This window comes from Panthera tigris, chromosome B2, assembly GCF_018350195.1.
Source record: "Panthera tigris isolate Pti1 chromosome B2, P.tigris_Pti1_mat1.1, whole genome shotgun sequence".
Lineage (NCBI taxonomy): Eukaryota > Metazoa > Chordata > Mammalia > Carnivora > Felidae > Panthera > Panthera tigris.
In genome coordinates this window covers 134,138,399-134,157,925 of record NC_056664.1, presented here as the reverse complement: position 1 = coordinate 134,157,925, position 19,527 = coordinate 134,138,399, and the positions used below count along the sequence as shown (strand labels likewise).

Sequence of the window (19,527 nt, the reverse complement as noted above, 5' to 3'; positions counted from 1 at the left end):
CCACTGAATACGTTCACATGGATCTATGAAGAAAGCCAACACATTCGGTTTCTTGGAGCGTCGAAATTCGTAAGCGTCTCCTATTCAACTCTTTTCTTTGTAAGAATCCCTTGGTACCTGGCCAACACCTTAATCACAGCCTTGTGGGACCGTGGGCAGAAAATCCAACCACATCACACCAGACTTTTGACCTACAGATCCGTGAGCTAATGACTGTCATTGAGGCAGATGAGTCGGCGGTAATCTGTCACACGGCAACAGAAGACTAATACACATCCCTTTAGGCGGTGAGGAGAGGTGCAAAGAGAATTATTTCATGATTAAAATAATTTCCCCTTAGGGGCAAGTGGGTGGCTCATTTGGTTAAGCGTCCAACTTCAGCTCGGGTCATGATCTGGCGGTTCGTGAGTTCGAGCCCCACGTCAGGCTCTGTGCTGACAGCTCAGAGCTTCCAATGCTGTGTCTCCCTGTCTCTCTCTGCCCCTCCCTGCTCATGCCCTGTCTTGGTCTGTCTGAAAAATAAATAAACATTAAAAAAATTTTTTTAATAAAATAAAATAAAATAAAATAATTTCCCCTTGGACCAGGCTCAGCTCCATGTTTTTCAAACCATGTTTCTCTTTCATGACCCACATGTCCAAGCTGGTACCACAAGACATTTAAATATTGCCATGCATGCTGTGGCTCTGTCCCTCTGTGTGTGACATCCCAAGTTCACCAGAGCGGACTGGTCCCACTTGGAAAGACCAGCAATTACCTAATTATATATGAACCTGTAGGAAATCAAACTGCCCCAGATTTGTCAGTGTTTTTATAAAAAGCCCTAGCCTCCTGAGACACAGAAATGTACACAATATACACGTAGGAAATGCTCCTTGTCATTTCCCCTGGAAGCATTTTACTCATCAAATACTACAAGAATTAGAAATGAAGCCGTTTGTCTAGTAAATTGCTCTGTTCTCAGAGGCCAACGAATTACGGCCTGAACTTTGACCTTAGGCTAAGCCCCAAAGTATCAGGAAGACTAGAAGCCTCCTCTCCAGGTATTTCGGTTTCATAGGGTATAGAGCCCTGTTCTCGGAGGTCTCTAAATTGGAAAAGCATGACTGGAGGGTTAGAGGAAGTACCTGGGCCTGGAGAGATTGTACTTACATTCTGATTGTACAATAAGGACAATAAGGACTGAGGACAATAAGGACTCAGGGCCATTATGATTCCAAAGAGACCAGGACGGAAGGTGCAGCCTGGTCGGGGTGGGGCAGGACGGCCACAGATCCCTGCCCAGGGGACTTCTGGCCGCTGCCACTCCAGGAGGGGAGTGAGAAGGGGGAGGGAGCTGGGCCGGGGTTCTTCCCAGGGTCTTCCCCAGGGTTGAGTCAGAAGTCATCAACCTTGAGTCCTCAACGGGGTGGGGGGAAGGGGACTGCAGGCTGATAATGAAAGGGTTGATAATCAAAGACCTACTTCTTTGACCTTGCTCCTCAGGCCCTTGGAGGAGTTTGCAGCAGGCAGGTGCACAGCAGCTACTCCTAACTGATGAGAAGAACAAAGGCAAAAGAAATGTAGATCACATTAAGTGTCCTTGCAGCCTGCAGCCCATTGACAAATATTGGAGACAGGCGGAGAGTAGGACATTCCTCCTCGGGGAACTGACAACTGCCTTACTGTTAATGCTTTGCTAGAGGCAGAAAGCAAACGTAGCTCAGTATTAGCCAGACCTCCAAGGTCCTATTAGTCTTCTTTAAATTATGAAGCCCCTTTGGAAACTTCCTTTATCTCTGCCCCTCCTCCGCCCCAACTAAAAAGTATATAATCAGTCACCCTTCACGATCCCAGAGCAGCTCTTTCTGCCCATGGATCCTGTCCAATGCCTTAATAAAAACGCCTTTTGCACCGAAAAAAAAGTCTCAAGAATTCTTTCCTGACGGTTTGTTCCGGGACTGCACATCACGTCAGTAATACTTGGATTTTCTTTTTTTAATTTTATTATTTATTTTTTTAATTTGTTTTATTTTTAATTAATTTATTTTTAAATTTTATTTATTTATTTTTAAATTTATTCATTTATTTTATTTTTTAATTTTATTTATGCATTTATTTTGAGAGAGAGAAAGAGAGCAGGGGGGAGGGGCAGAGAGAGAGAAGGAGAGAGGGGAGAGAATCTCAATCAGGCTCCCCGACAGAGGGCTCTATCCCACACCCCTGCGATCTTACCCTGAGCCCAAATCAAAAGTCAGGCAGTCAACTCAACTCACTGAGCCACCCTGGTGTCCCGCTTAGATTTTCTTTAGGTCTTGGATGCAACAGGATTGTTGGACTGTATTATAAGCCATCTTTTGTGATTGACCAGGGGCCGTCTTCAGCTAGTTTGATTAACATCGAGGAGCACTTGAGGAGGGCCAATCTTAATCACTTAAGAGGAAAGGGTTTGAACAGTTAAGAGTGGGAGAGTGGAGGTGAGGAAATATGGGAAGATGGTGGGGGAGATGGGAAGGGCAAGGGCAAAGAAGGGAGGATGAGGGGAGAGGAAGTTGGTAGATGGTTAGGAGACAAAGTTGGTGAAGGGAAGAAGTTAATGGAAGGTGGAGAGAGGAAGATGGTGGCAGTTCAGGAGTTGTTCGTGGGAGGCAGAAGGAAGTGGGCGGGAGGTGAAGAGAAGTTGGTAGGGGGCGGGGAGAGGAAGTGGGCAGGAGGGAGAGAGGAGTTGTGGGGTGCAGGGAGAGGAAGAGGTGGGAGGTGAAGAGAGGAAGTTGGGGGGGGGGAGAGGAAGTGGGTGAGAAGTGAAGCCTGGTGGGGCCAGGGAGAGGAAGTGAGTGAGAAGAAGACAGGAGCTGGTGGAGGGCAGGAAGAGGAAGTGGGTGGGGAATAGAAAGAGGAAGTGGGTGGGGAATAGAAAGAGGAAGTGGGTGGGGAATAGAAAGAGGACGTGGGTGGGGAATAGAGGAAGTGGGTGGGGAATAGAAAGAGGAAGTGGGTGGGAGGTGGAGAGGAGCTGGTGGGGGGGGGGCAGAGAGAGAAAGTGGGGGGATGAAGAGAGGAAGTGGGTGGGATAGAGAGAGGAACTGGTGGAGGGCAGGGAGAGAAAGTGGGTGGGGGATGGAGAGATAAAGTTGGTGCTTGAGAAGTTGCCGGAAGTGGAGAGAGGAAGTGGCTGCATTTGGAACAGGAACTTGGTGGGAGTTGCGAAAAGGAGAGCACATAACCTCCGGCAATTCTGCTCACACCGGAATAGCTGTTTTTGGCTTTGGGTTTTGGGTTTTGAAGGTGTTTGTTTTCATTGCTCTGGACAGGAGGCAGAGAGCTTATTCGTAGTGAATTTTGTTTTTGGATTTTGGTTTTTTAAATTTTTTTAATGTTTTATTTATTTTTGAGAGACAGCGGGAGAGAGAAAGAGCAAGCAAGCAAACAGGGGAGGGGCAGAGAGAGAGGGAGACACAGAATCCGAAGCAGGTTCCAGGCTCTGAGCTGTCAGCACAGAGCCTGACGTGGGGCTCCAACTCACCAACTGAGATCATGACCTGAGCCTACATCAGACACTTAACTGAGCCACCGAGGCACCCTGAATTTTGTTTTCTTTAAGTCACATCTTTGTTTTTATGAGTAACATGTGACTACTTACAAAATACTCTTTTGGTATCATCGTACTTTGCAATTTCAATAGAGCCTTCAGTTTTCTCAAAGTGAAGACGGCACAGTGCCCTTGGGTGAATGTGTGTAGACACATCCGAGTAGGTTGCAGATTTTGTTCCCAAAACTGCTCCAGGAGGACACCACTGGCATCTCTCAGGGCAGGTCTTCTTTTTTTTTTTTGGATACTACTGCTGATGGAAGCCTGGAAGACCCTGGGCCATGTGATTCCCCAGAGACTGCCTGGGGCAGGGGGTGGGGGTGGGGACTCACCCACGTTTCAGGTAAGCAGCTCTCCCTCACCTGCCAAGTCCCACCTTCTCCTCCAAGAAGCCTTTCCTGGTTGCCCAGGAACCATCCTGAATTAGCCGTGTGTCGTGTGGTGTCTTTTCGGTTCAAAGTCCTGTCTGTTCGGCTAGATTTCAAGTCCCAGGAGGGCAGACACTGCCTTGTACTTTTCTGACCTGAGACCTTGGCAGAAGTCACTAAAAATACCTGCCAGACGTGTCCTCCGGGTGACGGTCTGTGTGTCCGAGGGGTCTATGGCATCCAGGCACTTTGCTAAAGCTCAGGCAGCAAAAGGTGGGGACTAAGGACGCAGAAGGTTGAGGAGCTGGAGTGGAGACCCCTCCCTCTGCAGAAGGACCTTCTGAGTGAGCGTCGGGGCCTCGGCTCCCTTTTTCTCTCACAGATACTCACTCTCTCTGCCTTGACCTCACCGTCAAATCTCAGTCTGGACCCGGACACCCTTGGTATGAAGTGCAGGCCTCAGTGGGCAAAAAGCCTGTCTTTCAGTATGACAGTGACAGCAGCAAGATGAAACCTTTGGGTCTCCTGGGGGCGAAAGTAAATGCCACCAACGCATGGACAGAATTGACCCAGACGCTGGGAGAGGTGGGGCAAGAGCTCAGGATGATCGTGTCTGACATCAAACTGGAGAACAGCGTGACCAGGGGTGAGTAGGAGAAGGGGGTGGGGAGGTGGAGATAGTCAGCGAGAGAGGGAGGAGCCAGCACAGGCAGGGAAGGGGCTCTGGGACAAGAACTGAACGTTGGTCCCGCCTAAGAGACACGGTGGACCTACTGGGAGGTGACGGCGCTAAGAGTCCAAGCCAATGACTTTGGGCGTGAATTGCAGGTCCCCCCACCCTGCACATCCAGCTGTCTTGTCAGTGTGAAGCAGAACGAGGCACCGCTGCGTCCTGGCACTTCAACATCAACGGGCAGCCAGCCCTCCTCTTTGACGCGATGAACATGACCTGGACAGTCACGAGTCCTGGAACCAGAGGTGTCAAGGAGGAGTGGGAGAACAAGGGACTGGCAGACTATTTCAGGAGGATCTCAATGGGAGACTGCCGTCACTGGCTTAGGGAATTCTTAGAACACTGGGAGAAAGTGCCAGAGCCCCCAGGTAACTGAACAGGGGGAGGAGGATGCAGTACATCTCTTTAAAGGTCTAATGCCTTCCCTGTGTGGATAGGGCATGTGTGTGCAATTAAAGATGGGAAGGATCCATCGACTGACTGGCCTCTTGGTGGACTGGAGAGTCAGTGACTGCCACAGGACCTCCACCATCCCCCATTCCCTGCCACCTCCCTCTGCACAGGGGCCCCCTTCCCGCTAACCAATGATCCGGTCACCCCGGACTGCTAGGTGGGCCCCAAATCTACGTGCATCCCTGGGCTTGAGCCTTCTCTTCTCCCTCTGTCTTACCTGTTCTTGACCCAGAGCAAAGGTCACTTCTAATGAAGCCTTCACCAACCCTTCCCCCCACAGAACTAAGCACCCCCGATGCCATCACCTCAAATAGATCTGTCCACAGAGAACATGTCAGACGGTCTGATAACCAGATGGACATCAGCCTCCCTCAGTAGAAATATGCGCTCCGTGAGGACAGGGCACAACCCCCTGTTCATCTTTAGACCCCACCACCTGATAGACTGGCTGCCACATAATGAATCAACAAATTGGGGGGTGACAAGGTGCTCAGGAAGGTATTTTATTTTTTACTGAAATGCAATTCGTATACACTGTATAGTATTGTACAGATGTACAACGTAATGATTCAACAATTCTATACATTACTCGGTGCTCGTCGGAGTAAGCGGGCCCTTAATCCCCTTTATCTATTTCACCCATCCCCGCCCCACCTGGCAAGCACCAGGAAGGTGTTTTTTCAGGTTTGACAGGGCTTTCGCTTTTTGTTTGTTTTAGTACCACCAAAAAAGGTCCCAGATGCTGACCAGTCTTTACCCATGCCATCAATTGCATGCATCATCCTAGGAGTGATTGTCATCAGCCCAGTCATCATTGTCATTTGCTGCAGCATCTCAAGAAAATTGGGTAAGTGTATCGCAGGCTGGCCTCTGGCCGTGGGGGAGGATGCAGTCCGGTAAGGACTTGGGACAGGTGACCCACGGGTCTCACCCCAGCCCCAGTCCACTGATCCGTCGCTACACAGACATGATGCACTTTCTCAGTGTGGAACACACACCCCCCACACTAGGGCAGGGGTTACCCTGACGTTGGGATGGTGGAGGCTGGGATAAGCAGCAGAGTAGTGCAGTGAGGGGAGGGGAACCAAGTATCTACTCCTGAGGTGGGGCAGGGGCTAAGATCCACGTCTGGGGTGGGCGTTGCCTTATTGCAATCTAGCCCATGGTTCCCCCAGAGCTTTGATGGAAAATAAAAAACTTCGCTGTCTGAGGACAGCACCATGTACTCAACAATTTTTGTAATGTTCTGATAGCTGTTCCATTATCAGATGTTTCTTCTCTGGATCATGAGAGAGCAGCGATGTTAGACCAACCCTTGGTGGCAAAAAAAAAACCCAAAAAATACATTAATGGCAGTCTGGCTGCCAATCTAATACATGATCTTCTAACCCTTCCTTTGCATTCTTTCCATCAGACTTCCTTCTGTGTCGGGTGGAATGGAGTGGGTGCCTGCATTTTTATTTTTATTTTTTATTTAGTCGAGAGGAAAATGAGCTAGGAATATATGTATTTTGGTTTAACTCGTGTTTGGTTAACTTTGTATTCACGCTCACTTCTGTGTATAGATAAGTTCTTGCTCTGCAGAAGCCACAGGTCCACTCTGCTGACTGACTAGATGTCGTAACACACAGGTAGAGGACCATACGGCAAAGTGACATGTGAATTAACTTATCTGTTTACATATTAATATCTCCTATGGCGCCTGGCTTAGTTCCAAGGATAAATGATAGTGTGATGTATTTAGAAATAAAAAAATTATATAGAAATTGATAAGGAAGGGTGCCCGGTGGCTCAGTCAGTTGAACATCTGACTTCGGCTCAGGTCATGATCTCATGATTCATGGGTTCAAGCCCCATGTCAGGCTTTGCACAGACAGAGCAGAGCCTGATTCAGGTTCGCTGCCTCCCTCTCTCTGCCCCTCCCCCACGCATTCTCTCTCTCTCTCTCTCTCTCTCTCTCTCTCTTTGAAAAATAACTAAACCTTAAAAAGAAAAGAAATCGGTAAGGAATAAACTGCTACACAAAACATGGATGATTCCTATGGATAGGAAGTTAAGAAGAAACTGTCAGACACAGGAGAATATATATTCTAGAACTCTACATAAATTTCAAAACAGACAAAACTGATATTTGGTAATAGAAGTCAGAATAGTGGATACTGATTAGGAAATGGTCTATAACTTGACCTGACAGGTGATTATGCAGGTGCATTTCACTTTTATTAAAATTTTTTTTTCAACGTTTTTTATTTTATTTTTGGGACAGAGAGAGACAGAGCATGAACGGGGGAGGGGCAGAGAGAGGGAGACACAGAATCGGAAACAGGCTCCAGGCTCCGAGCCATCAGCCCAGAGCCTGACGCGGGCCTCGAACTCACGGACCGTGAGATCGTGACCTGGCTGAAGTCGGACGCTTAACCGACTGTGCCACCCAGGCGCCCCGCATTTCACTTTTAAACGTACATCAAGCCAGGGGCGCCTGGGTGGCTCAGTCAGTTGTGTCTGACTTTGGCTCAGGTCATGATCTCGCGGTTCGTGAGTTTGAGCCCCATGTCAGGCTTTGTGCTGACAGCTCTGAGCCTGGAACCTGCTTCAGATTCTGTGTCTCCCCTTCTCTCTGCCCCTCCCCTGCTCATGCTCTGTCTCTCTCTTCCTCTCAAAAATAAATAAACATTAAAAAAATTTTAAAAAAGGGGGGGGCGCCTGGGTGGCTCAGTCGGTTGAGCATCCAACTTCGGCTCAGGTCATGATCTCACGGCTTGTGAGTTCGAGCCCCGCGTCGGGCTCTGTGCTGACAGCTCAGAGCCTGGAGCCGGCTTCGGATTCTGTGTCTCCCTCACTCTCTGCCCCTAACCCACTTGCAGTCTGTCTCTGTCTCTCTCAAAAATAAGTAAACATTAAAAAAAATTTTTTTAATTAAAAAAAAGTACATCAAGCTGACCCTAAAGATTTATATACTTTATTGTATAGGAATATTACATTTCAACAAATAAAGTTTTTTTTTTTTAATTTTAAGGAGATGTTTCAGTTTTCATTAATGTCTTGACAAACTGGTAGTTCTCTAGTCAGTAATATCTTCAATTGCCAATTAAATTATAAATACATTGGACTTTTTTTGATGAGAATCATATATATATATGGTAAGAGACATAGAGACAGAGAAAACTATTATTACATGCCAGACAGCACCAGACTCCACTAACTAGTCCTGTCCCACCATCTCCCTGGACTTAAGAACTCATTTCTTTCTCCTATTGCCGTTATCATCTGTATAACTTCCTCTCCAGGCTGACCCAGAGAGACTTCACACATTGAGGTACAGCAGTTTAGAAAAGTTGGCATCTTGGGGTTAAAGTCACAGTTCCTGGGTTCTCTGTGAACTCCAAAGTCAAGATTCTGATGATCAAAATAACCCACTCCATATAGGATTCAGTGAGGAGCTATGTGACTAATGTGGGAAATGATTCAACTCTTTTAGTTGTTCAACAGAATAGCAAGGTTCAGCCTGCTCTGTTTTAAGTCTGGGCCCTGAAGTGAAAAGTAAGCTTACCGAATAATAGTGTCCCGATGTGCTTGGCACATATCAGTAGTCAGACAGGGGCCACTGTCCAGAAAGGGCCCCTGCTGTTAGTAGGACAGCAGCAGGAGCCCAGGGTTTGTGTATAACAAGACTTGGAACAGGGTGGCAAGCACGGTGGGTCCAGATGATCTCTTTTCACAGGGTAGGGGCCTGCACAGAGCTGCAGGCACAGGGGTCTGGCTTTAACCCCAGGTGGAAGGTGCCTGAGAAGGACACAACTGCCTCAACCAAGCAGACTGGGGTTTAGGCTTCAGTCCCTGCAACAAAGGGGATTGGTGAACAGGGAGGAAAGCAGAAGACCAATTTTAGAAACTAGGTCTCGGGGCGCCCGGGTGGCTCAGTCGGTTAAGCAGCTGACTTCGGCTTGGGTCATGATCTCACGGTTCGTGGGTTCAAGCCCCACGTCGGGCTCTGTGCTGACAGCTCAGAGCCCGGAGGCTGCTTCTGATTCTGTGTCTCCCTCTCTCTCTGCCCCTCCCCCACTCACACTCTGTCTCTCTCTGTCTCTCAAAAATAAATAAATATAAATTTAAAAAAATTAAAAAAAAGAAAAGGAACTAGGTCTCAACAGTGAGGATTTAAAGGAGGCTGGGCCTCCATGGACACTTGGGATTGAACTCAGCCAGCTTCTTTCTGGCCACCTGAGCCTGCTGTTCAAGGGCTACATGTCTGGACAGGGATGGGGCAGGGTTCAACCGGTGAATGTCAGTGTCCAAGCTGAGCTGAGGGGAGGTGGGAGGTAGGTGAGGCCCAGGGAGGGGTGTGTGAGTGATAAGGAGTAAAAAATGTATCTTCCCACGCTTCCTCCACCTTTGCGAAGAGCCTCCCCCGCTGTGTCTCAGAGGGCTTCCCATCAGAGCGAGCATCAGCACTTGAGAAAACAGAGAGCTTTGTGTGCCCATGACACATTCCTACTTTGTTGTCTTTGGCATTTCTTGACATTGCTTTTGCTGATGTGACAGAGGAGAGAGGTGATTGGTCAAAACTAAACGAGGAAAACAGCTGACGGGAAGTGTCTTAAATTAGGAAACACTAGGCAGGCGGTAGACCCAAGATAATCTGACCCAGAATCTAACATAAACACTTCTTTTCCTCTGAAGCCCAGAGAAGCCCAAAGAAGCCCTTTACCAGGAAGCAAGGCTCAGCTCTCCAGCGCTCCTTAGCGTCTGACCACGGCTGCTTGCTGTTCTTTCGTTCTCACTCTGGCAGCAAACAGAGAACATGAAGAAATTCAGGGGAGCCTGGGTGGCTCTGTTGATTGGGCATTCGACTCTTGATTTCGGCTCAGATCACGATCTCAAGGTTTGCGAGATCGAGGCCCATGTGCAGCTTCATGCTGACAGTAGGAAGTCCTGACGTTTCTTCATGCTCATCAACCATTTCAAGAATTTGTGGGTTTCAGGATAAAAACTCTTCCTAATGCCCCTTCCCAGGTAAAGCCTCTTTTTGCTCATGGTCCATCCTAAACATGGGCACAGCTGCCTATTCCCGCTGAAGGATGTATTCAAGAATGTTCATGATAGCTTGATTCATAAGAGCCCCCGGAATGTGAAACAACAAATGCCCATCAGGAGATGAATGGATGAGTGAGTTATAATACTGTGCAACTGGATATCTACTGTATTTAAAAAGAAAAAAATCGGGGCGCCTGGGTGGCTCAGTCGGTTGAGCGGCTGACTTCAGCTCAGGTCATGATCTCACGGTCCGTGAGTTCAAGCCCCGCGTCGGGCTCTGTGCTGACCGCTCAGAGCCTGGAGCCTGTTTCAGATTCTGTGTCTCCCTCTCTCTCTGCCCCTCCCCCGTTCATGCTCTGTCTCTCTCTGTCTCAAAAATAAATAAACGTTAAAAAAAAATTTTTTTTAAAGAAAAAGAAAAAAATTACTGTGACATGTAATCTGACAGGACTATGTATGAAGTTCAAGAGCGAACAAAACTAGTTCATGGTGGCACAAGTTAGAATAGTGGTTGCCTCACCTAAATACCCACAGATACATGAATGGATAGGAAAAATGTGGTATAGACAAGCCAGAGGTGGGCGGTGGGCCAGAGCAGCAGCTGGGGCTGCCGCTGCAGGCCTCAGAGTGGGTCGCCCCCATGTGGACTGGTGTGCGACGCTCACAGGCTGAGCACAAGCCCACTGCCCCTGCGTCCTCACCCCGCACCGGGACAACCCGCACATGCACGATGCTGTGGATGGGCCCGCTGCCTTCCTGGACATTCGGGCCCCACCCTATGACCCAGACAATGGCCCTGACTGCCACTATCGCGGGTTGTGGAGCCCTTCTGGGACAAGGAGGCCCAGCTGGGCCTGTGACCCGCCCCAAGGAGTGTGTGTCCTAGAGACCCCACAAGCCAATGACTTCTGGTGCGACGGGGAGCCCTGTCCAGGTCCCGAAGTCTCCCCTTGAAGCCGCCGGCGCCCGGTTGCCGTGGGCCACAGATGTGCCCTGTTCACATCCGGACCTGGCTGCCTGAACACACTGGAAGGGCTCTCTCCCTAGCCCCGGGCCTGGGCAGTATATCTACTGGAACCGGCTGTAGGGCGAGCCATGGGAAGGGCGGGCGGGCGACTGCAGTGCAGACGCAGGCTGGTTAAGGGGTGGGGAAGGCAGGTAGGCTAGTTTGTTGCCGAATTGTTTTTAGTTCAAGTCATCGGTGAAAGCTAGGTTTAAAAAGATGAACTGCTATTTAAAGTGAACAGCGTTGCATCCACACGACTCCTGAAACAGAGTGCTACGGGCACCAGTGACAGTCACAATAAAATTCACTGCCATGAGAGGCAAGGCCGACCGATAGGGACCGACACTCTTGACCAGAGTGCGGTCCCGAACAGCCAGGGTACAGAGTTTTTATAGCTGACCACATCATCTTATCATTATCTGGGAGCAGGACAAAGGAATAGCTCCCAGATGGGGGTGGAAACAGTTCAGACATGCCCTTGCCCCAATCCAATCAAACACTAAGCCAGTTGATTTTCCTTGAACTTCTGTTCCCTTGATTGATAGGGTAAGGCTGTTATCTCTCTTAACCTACAGTGTTAAAACAAAGCTGTTATTTCTTAAGGCTACCGGTTAGCCCTACACTACAGTTTAACCCTTACAGAGGGGCAGAGAGAGAGGGAGACACAGAATCCCAAGCAGGTTCCAGGCTCGAAGCTGTCAGCACAGAGCCCGATGCAGGGCTCCAACCCATGAACCGCGAGCCCACGAACTGCGGGATGGTGACCTGAGCTGGTCAGACACTTAACCAAGCAGACTCACCTTTAATGCAAAACTATATTATCCTCAAATGACTTTTTTTTTTTTTTTTTTTTTTTTTGGTCTTAGTGTGTTTGAAGAGACAGTAGGTTAAATCTGTGCTTTCTAGCCAGAAGATTCAATGAGCTGAATTGGTATGTTTCCCAACAACTGAATGTAAGACGTTTCTAGCCAGCTGTTGAATTCCATGCCCCTATTTATTTCCAGTATTTTCCTGCAAAAAAAAACAAAAATGTTGACTGTTTCAAATTCTCGGGAACTCTAATGTTCCAGAAGGCTGTGAGATCATGATCTGAGCCAAAGTCGGCCGCCTAACCTACTGAGCCACCCAGACACCCCTCACAAGACTTTTAATAAAAAGAAAACTAAAGAAATGAACACATTAAAATCTGCCCAGCTGTTGTCTAAGCCCTCTTGATTCACTTGCCCAAATGGCAACTGAGTTCGAAGGTCTGTGACAAAAGGATACTTGCTATTGGTGGAAAGCAGGCCTGTGGAGAGACAGATTGTATCTTTGCCTCTTTATGTGCACTGGGCTACTGTGGCCCAGAGTGAAGCAATATTTGTTTCCAACTTTTTTTTAAGAATAAGAAAACAAGGGGCCCCTGGGTGGCTCAGTCGGTTAAGCATCCGACTTCGGCTCAGGTCATGATCTCACGGCTTATGGGTTTGAGCCCCGCTTCAGGCTCTGTGCTGACAGCTCAGAGCCTGGAGCCTGCTTCGGATTCTGTGTCTCCCTCTCTCTCTGCCCCTCTCCCACCCTCTCTCTCTCTCTGTCTCTCTGTCTCTGTCTCTGTCTCTCTCTCAAAAATAAACATTTAAAAAAATTTAAAAAGAAGAAAACAAATTCTTGATTTTTTTTTTTTTTTTTACAAAAAGATGCTTATTCAATGTGAAATGCCACTTTGTTGTAGAACCTGAAACAGACATAATGCTGGGTGTTTCCTCCATGGTTGCTAACATTGTTTTGTGGTAGCTTCACATTATGGTGTCGTTTAACATGCCTTGGGGGCAGTTTGAACAGGTCATAATGCCACATGAATTCAGTTTAAAACTAAATCCTAGATATGCAAATGATGATTTTCTTAGAACAATGTTCACAAAATGGATTTTTTTAGTAGCACAGTAATGAATGTGGTTATCAGTCACATACCTACCTGTTCTGAATTATAAAAAGTTGATGAACTTATAAAATTATGGATAGTGATGTATATGCTGCAATACAACCTAGAATGCATTAAACCTCACAAAAACCCATTCTGGCAATAGAACAGAAATAAAGGAGGAATGGATTTTCCAAACTTTATGATGAAAAGTTTTAAAGTCCTCAGGTACAAACAAGCCAAATGAAAAAAAAAAAAAAAAAAAAAGCCTAAAGTGCTTTTCTTTTTTTTTTTTTTTTTAATTTTTTTAACCTTTATTTATTTTTGAGACAGAGAGAGACAGAGCATGAGCAGGGGAGGGGCAGAGAGAGTGAGACACAGAATCTGAAACAGGCCCCAGGCTCCGAGCTGTCAGCACAGAGCCCGACGCGGGGCTTGAACTCACGGACTGAGAGATCACGACCTGAGCCGAAGTCTGACGCTTAACCGACTGAGCCACCCAGGCGCCCCAAGCCTAAAGTGCTTTTCAAAAGAAAAACTGAAATTTTTGCAGGCCAGAATAGCAATATGGTATCTCTCTAATTTAGTTCAGTAGAGACAGTGGAACCTTTAGTTTGCTAATAAATTCTGAGTATATTAATGGTGAGAACAGAACTTGTTTTAGCCACTAAGGAGGGAATATTCTTGCTACAGAGACAAAATGTCGTGCGGCAAAACCTGGCACCTCTGTGCGTAAACTGTTCGTCATGACTGACTTCATGTGCTGTTGTCGCGTTTCTACGTATTCCTGCAAAATAGACTGTAGTTGAGTAACGACTGTGGGGCAAATACAATCCCCTCCGTCACTGGGATTGAGCACAGAACGCTTTTCTTGGAACTTCATTACAGCAAGCTTCGCAAATGACCACCCATGACATACCAAACTTAAAGGCACCAAGGCCTCCAAAGATGATTACGAGTAACAGCCTGAGAATTCCTGGTCAATGGGACAAAATGGTGAAGCTGACAGACAAATGAGTATGTGGAAAAGGAAGGGGGAGGGAGTGACCAACAGAGGGGCTTCCCTGGAAGTTTCTCTCTGGGAGCCAGTCAGAGACAGGCAATTCCCACACACTGTCCTTTCCCCGTCACAGCCCCCAGAGCCCTTCCCCATCCCACCATTCCTTGCCACCAACCTTGCTGAAGTACTCACCCACTTCAGCACCAGTGTGAGAAGTAAGATAATGTACTTGTTTGTATAGTATAGATGAGCAGTCTGGGTGTTTAAAAGAGTAGGTGGCTTGCCCCAAGGTCACACAGCCGGTAAGAGTTGGCACTAGAATTTCTGTAGGTGCCCTTAAGGCTGTACTTTATTTAGCAGGCTGAGTTGCATGACATTGTGGCAGTTTTTAAATATTTGAATGACTGTCACTTGGGAGAAGGTACAGATTGCTCTGAGAGACCCCAGAAAACGGTATATGCTACATAAGGTTATTGGAAGTCAATGAGTCTGTGTTTGTGCAGAACTCTGAGCAGTTCCTGGCAATCCTAACACAACGTCTTTATAAATGTTTCTTAATTTTTTTATTTAAAAATTTTTTGGGGCGCCTGGGTGGCTCAGTCGGTTGGTCATCCAACTTCAGCTCAGGTCACGATCTCGCGGTCCGTGAGTTCCAGCCCCGCATCGGGCTCTGGGCTGATGGCTCAGAGCCTGGAGCCTGCTTCTGATTCTGTGTCTCCCTCTCTCTCTGCCCCTCCCCCGTTCATGCTCTGTCTCTCTCTGTCTCAAAAATAAATAAACGTTAAAAAAAAAAAATTTTTTTTTAATTTTTTTAATGTTTATTTTTGAGACAGAGAGACAGAGCATGAGTGGGGGAGGGGCAGAGAGAGAGGGAGACACAGAATCTAAAGCAGACTCCAGGCTCCGAGCTGTCAGCACAGACCCCGATGTGGGGCTCGAGCCCACGAACTGCGAGATCATGACCTGAGTCGAAGTCAGGCACTTAACCGACTGAGCCACCCAGACGCCCCTAAATGTTTCTTAAATTTAAAATAAAAATCCACGGGCTCCTGGGTGGCTCAGTTGGTTAAGTGTCTGACTCTTGATATCAGGGTCCTGAGTTCAAGCCCTGTGTTGGGCTCCATGCAGGGTGTGTAGCCTACTTAAAAAAAAAAAAAAAAAATCAATAGAAATGTCTGGGCCAATGCTGGGCATTGCCTTAAACAATGTAGAAGACAACTTTTCAGGATTTTCACCAGCTCCCTACCACTCTCTTTCTCTCACTCCATCCTCAGTGTAGGAGGGAAAGCAGTGCCTGAAGCCACATTTGTACCTCATAATCTCAGCACCTCAGTAACTGCACCTGGGGAGGGAGACACAGGACCATATTGGACTCAACAGAATCTCTCTCCTGAAACTGACCAGGTATCATGGGTGCGGATCACTTGGCCCTAGACGGGAGAGGCAGCCAATGGGAGACCAATTGCTTGGTCATAGACTCTGGGTCTAGCGTTCTCTCTTGCCTAGCAAGAAAGCAAGATGCAGGATTAAAATGCAAGAGATGGCTAATGTCCAGGAAAAGACGAGCCCTGATTAAGGGTCCTTGCTCGGTTTTTATTAGGATCAGAAGGCTTACAAATATGGTAAACAATGAAACTGTGAACATTAACTCATGGATGTGAGGGAACGGGGGTCTTGAAGATATGCGGGGTTACAGGTTTGGGTTAATACAAAACAAAATCCTGGTGGCCAGCCAGGAGGAAGGTTGTTTACAGCAGACTTGAGGCACCACGGCTGTTTACCTAAACTGGCCTAGGGGGCAAGAAAGAGCAAGCTACCTCAGGGTCAACACGGCACCTTTCTTTTGTTAACTAGCTCTGCTCTGGGCCGACTTCGCCCTGCAGCCATTTATAGCCCTGTTTACCTGTTTACCTAATTTGGTCCTTCCTTCCCGTGAAAGCAGCTTTCTGCTATAGTACTAACTTGGGGGGTGTTTCCACCCTGAATACAAAGTAATCTTGTTTACCTCATATACCTTTGTTCTACTTTGGGGCCTTTGCCCTGCCCTGTCTATACCTATTTACCTAATCTTGTTTACCCAGACTTGGGTGGGAGCATCCTATAGCTTTCTATTTCTTTACGCCTTGTTACCCCATCCGTACAGGCTCAGGGAATTCCGAAGCTTATTCCCCACACTTGGGAATAACCTGAGAGCTGTCTGTCTTTGGGTCCTGGCCCTCCTTCAGGCCACTGCCCTCCTTCAGGCCTAGTGGCCTCTCGTGCCCTGCCTGTCTCACATGCGTAAGCGCGGTGGAAGCCAATTTGAAGTGGGTTTCTGTTGTTTGCAATCCACAGAAATTGAATCAGGACAAACACGGCTCACTTGGCTGTAAAGAATAAAAGTCTAGGCAAAGAACCCGAGTGCAAGGCCAAACAGGCACTCAGGGAAGCCTTCTGGGGCTTCAAAGCTGCCAGGAAGCTCCTGTCTTCATTCTGTCCCTCTCTCGGAGCTCCTGTGCACTGTTCCCTGTTTGCCACCCCCCCCCCCCATCGCCCCCACTGCTCCATTTGTCCTCCTCTGCTGATCAGCTTCTCTGCTTCATCGTCCCCTTACACGGAGCCCTGGAGCCCGGCCGGCTGTCCAGCTATGCTTTTCTCACCCATTGCATCTGTGTCTCAATTCTGTATTTTATGTTCCTGGGACAGAGTATCTGATTGGCTCAGCTTGGGCTGGGTGCTCATTATCGGTTCCCTGAGTGGACGGGGTGGGGCCATCTGGAAGCTGGGGCTGCCCCTTCCAGGGGTGTGGGCACATTAGACTCCGTGAAAGTGGTGTGGACAAGGAGGAATCATAATATAATGACCAGGTTGTAGGAGATTCAGACTTTGGGCAGTTGCACACCTTCTAATACTGGGGACGCTCCTTCATTTCTGTGGGTCCGACTTTTTGTACCTGTAAAATTAAGAAGTGGAACTAGAAATAATAACTAGCATTTAGCATCTCCCAAGTGTCGGACTGTATTCTAAGCACTTCGCATGCACGAAACTTATTTAATGCCTGTAAAGCATTTATGATGGTCACTAGGCTGGCAATCTTGTTCCAACAGTCAATAAATGGACCTACAATGTGCAGATCCCAATTTGCTGGACTTTACCCTTAATGATCTTTTTTTTTTTTTAATTGTTTTTAGTGTCTGTTTTTTTGAGAGAGAGAGAGAAACACAGTGTGAGCAGGAGAGGGGCAGCGAGAGAGACACAGAATCCGAAGCAGTCTTCCAGGCTCTGAGCTGTCAGCACAGCGGGGATCAAACTCATGAACCGTGAAATCATGACCTGAGCCCAGTCGGCCGCTTAACCCACTGAGCCACCCAGGCGCCTTTCCCTTAATGATCTTATAAAGCAGGAATGTATCTCCATCTTTTCAGCCCAAAGTCCTGACATATTTGTCTTTACATACAAATTCTTCTGTCCATCGGTAAGGTTTTGATGTTTGGGCTTTGCAAACAAAGAAATTTTGTTTCCAATAGAAATGAAAGGAGAAAAACTGCAACTTGGAGAGAAATGATTTGTTGCCTGTCTCACAAATCATAATCAGCCCCAATCTCCCTCCTAATATACCATGCAATGAAACCTGCTTTTCACAGTTTTATTAAAGTATAATTGAAGACAATAAGCTGGACCTACTTCAAGTATACACTCGATGAGCTTTGACACATGTAGGGACCAGTGGGACCATCACCACAATCAAAATGTAAACGTATCTTACACCCAGTGTAAGTGTATTTGCACTTCTTTCTAGCCCTTCTCTCCCACTGCACCCTGGTATTACAGGTTTCTCCACTCTGGCTGTCCAGAACATCACTATTCCCAGGCCAATGCAGCTTGGAAATTCTTCTGCCTGCTTCTTTCCAGTGGTTCTTTCTCTGACCTTGGATAGTTTCCTTACAAGCATGCACTTGACCGGCACTCAGGTGAAGGCTCGGGGGAACCTTCTGCACGCCTCCAGATCTCTTTCCCTGTAGCTCTCTCCCCTGTGGTACTCTGCCCTGTGGATTCTAGCCACCTGGCCCTTTAAAATTCTCAACGCCACTTTCTCTGCTCAGAGAGACTGCCAGGCTCCCTTTGGGTTCCCCTCCCAGCCCTGCAGTTAGGAATCCCTCTCCGGGCAGGAAGCCAAGGCAGTCAGAAGGATCACTTCCTTAGTGTCCCTTGTCCAGGGTCCTGCACTGCCTGTTATCTGCTGTCCAACGCACATTGTTTGTTTCTTTCTTTCTTTTTCTCTTTCTTTCTTTCTTTCTTTCTTTCTTTCTTTCTTTCTTTTTCTTTCTTTCTTTCTTTCTCTTTCTTTCTTTCTTTCTTTCTTTCTTTCTTTCTCTTTCTTTCTTTCTTTCTTTCTTTCTTTCTTTCTTTCTTTCTTTCTTTCTTTCTTTCTCTCTTAAGTTTATTTATTTATTTGGGGGGAGGTGAGGCACAGAGAGGGAGAGAGAGAATCCCAAGCAGGCTCCATGCTGTCAGTGCAGAGCCCGACGCAGGGCTCGAGCTCTCGAGCCATGAGATCATGACCTGAGCCTAAGTCGGGAGCCCATCATTTAACCAACTGGGCCACCCAGATGCCCCTGCACGTTATTTCTTTTTAATTTTTTTCTGGATTTTTCATCTAAGTTTGGAGGTTAAACCCAACCCCTTTACTCTAATATGGCTGCAGCAGAAGTCAGGGCCTGTTTTGTTTTTTTAATGAAAACTATTTTATGACAACCTCATTACAAAAATTTCAACTGATACGAAGTCTTGTAAAGCAAAAAAGTGAGTATTTCCCTCCACTATTCCCATCTCACGCCACACAAATAACCAGTGTTAATGGTAAACACATTAAGTCATTTCTACTTTTCTCAAAAGGACCCTCTTGTGAAGTTATAAAGGGGGAAGCTTTGGCAGTGCTGGGAGGATTGGAAATGAATGTTCCTGAGAAACGCTGTCCCTGCCACCTGTCCCTCATTGTCTCCCCCATGGAACACGTGAGCTGGTTCTCATTCTATACCGACTTCCCTTTCACTGCCCCAAAGGCAGGAGTGAGGGCCACGTGTCCATCTTAAAATCTCTGTGAAAGCCATATGAATTCATGTACACGAAAGTATTGGCATACTTTGAAATCATTACAATCGTTAGTTAATATTATATCGCACTATCATACATGTTTATGTTTCATAATAATTATTATTATTATAATGGAAGATTTGATGCTGCCTCCAGGGTCCATTCTTAACACAAGTAAAAGTTTCTCTTTATCATAAGCCTACTGGTGCTCTCTGAGGTCTAAGACAAAAGGAATGCTTATGTTGTCAAAGGTATCTTTAAGTGGCTTCAGTTGTGTGGGGTGACTATCTCATAGGTAGAAAAACCAGCCGCCCAGGCTATAGTCCAGACATAGCCGTTAGTGCTAAGAGGCCATTTTTTCAGCCTCAAAGTCACTCACATACACACCCTCA

General features: G+C 47.2%; 1 protein-coding gene across 1 annotated transcript; it reads left to right on the top strand.

Annotated features, from left to right (window-relative positions):
• Nucleotides 1-209: 209 nt before the first annotated feature.
• Nucleotides 210-15,496, top strand: RAET1E (retinoic acid early transcript 1E). The gene is made up of 7 exons (XM_042987624.1): nucleotides 210-239; nucleotides 965-1,043; nucleotides 1,486-1,626; nucleotides 4,286-4,582; nucleotides 4,765-5,037; nucleotides 5,841-5,969; nucleotides 15,342-15,496. Exons 1-7 carry the CDS (start codon nucleotides 210-212, stop codon nucleotides 15,494-15,496), a joined length of 1,104 nt encoding a protein of 367 aa, XP_042843558.1.
• The last annotated feature ends 4,031 nt before the right edge of the window (nucleotides 15,497-19,527 follow it).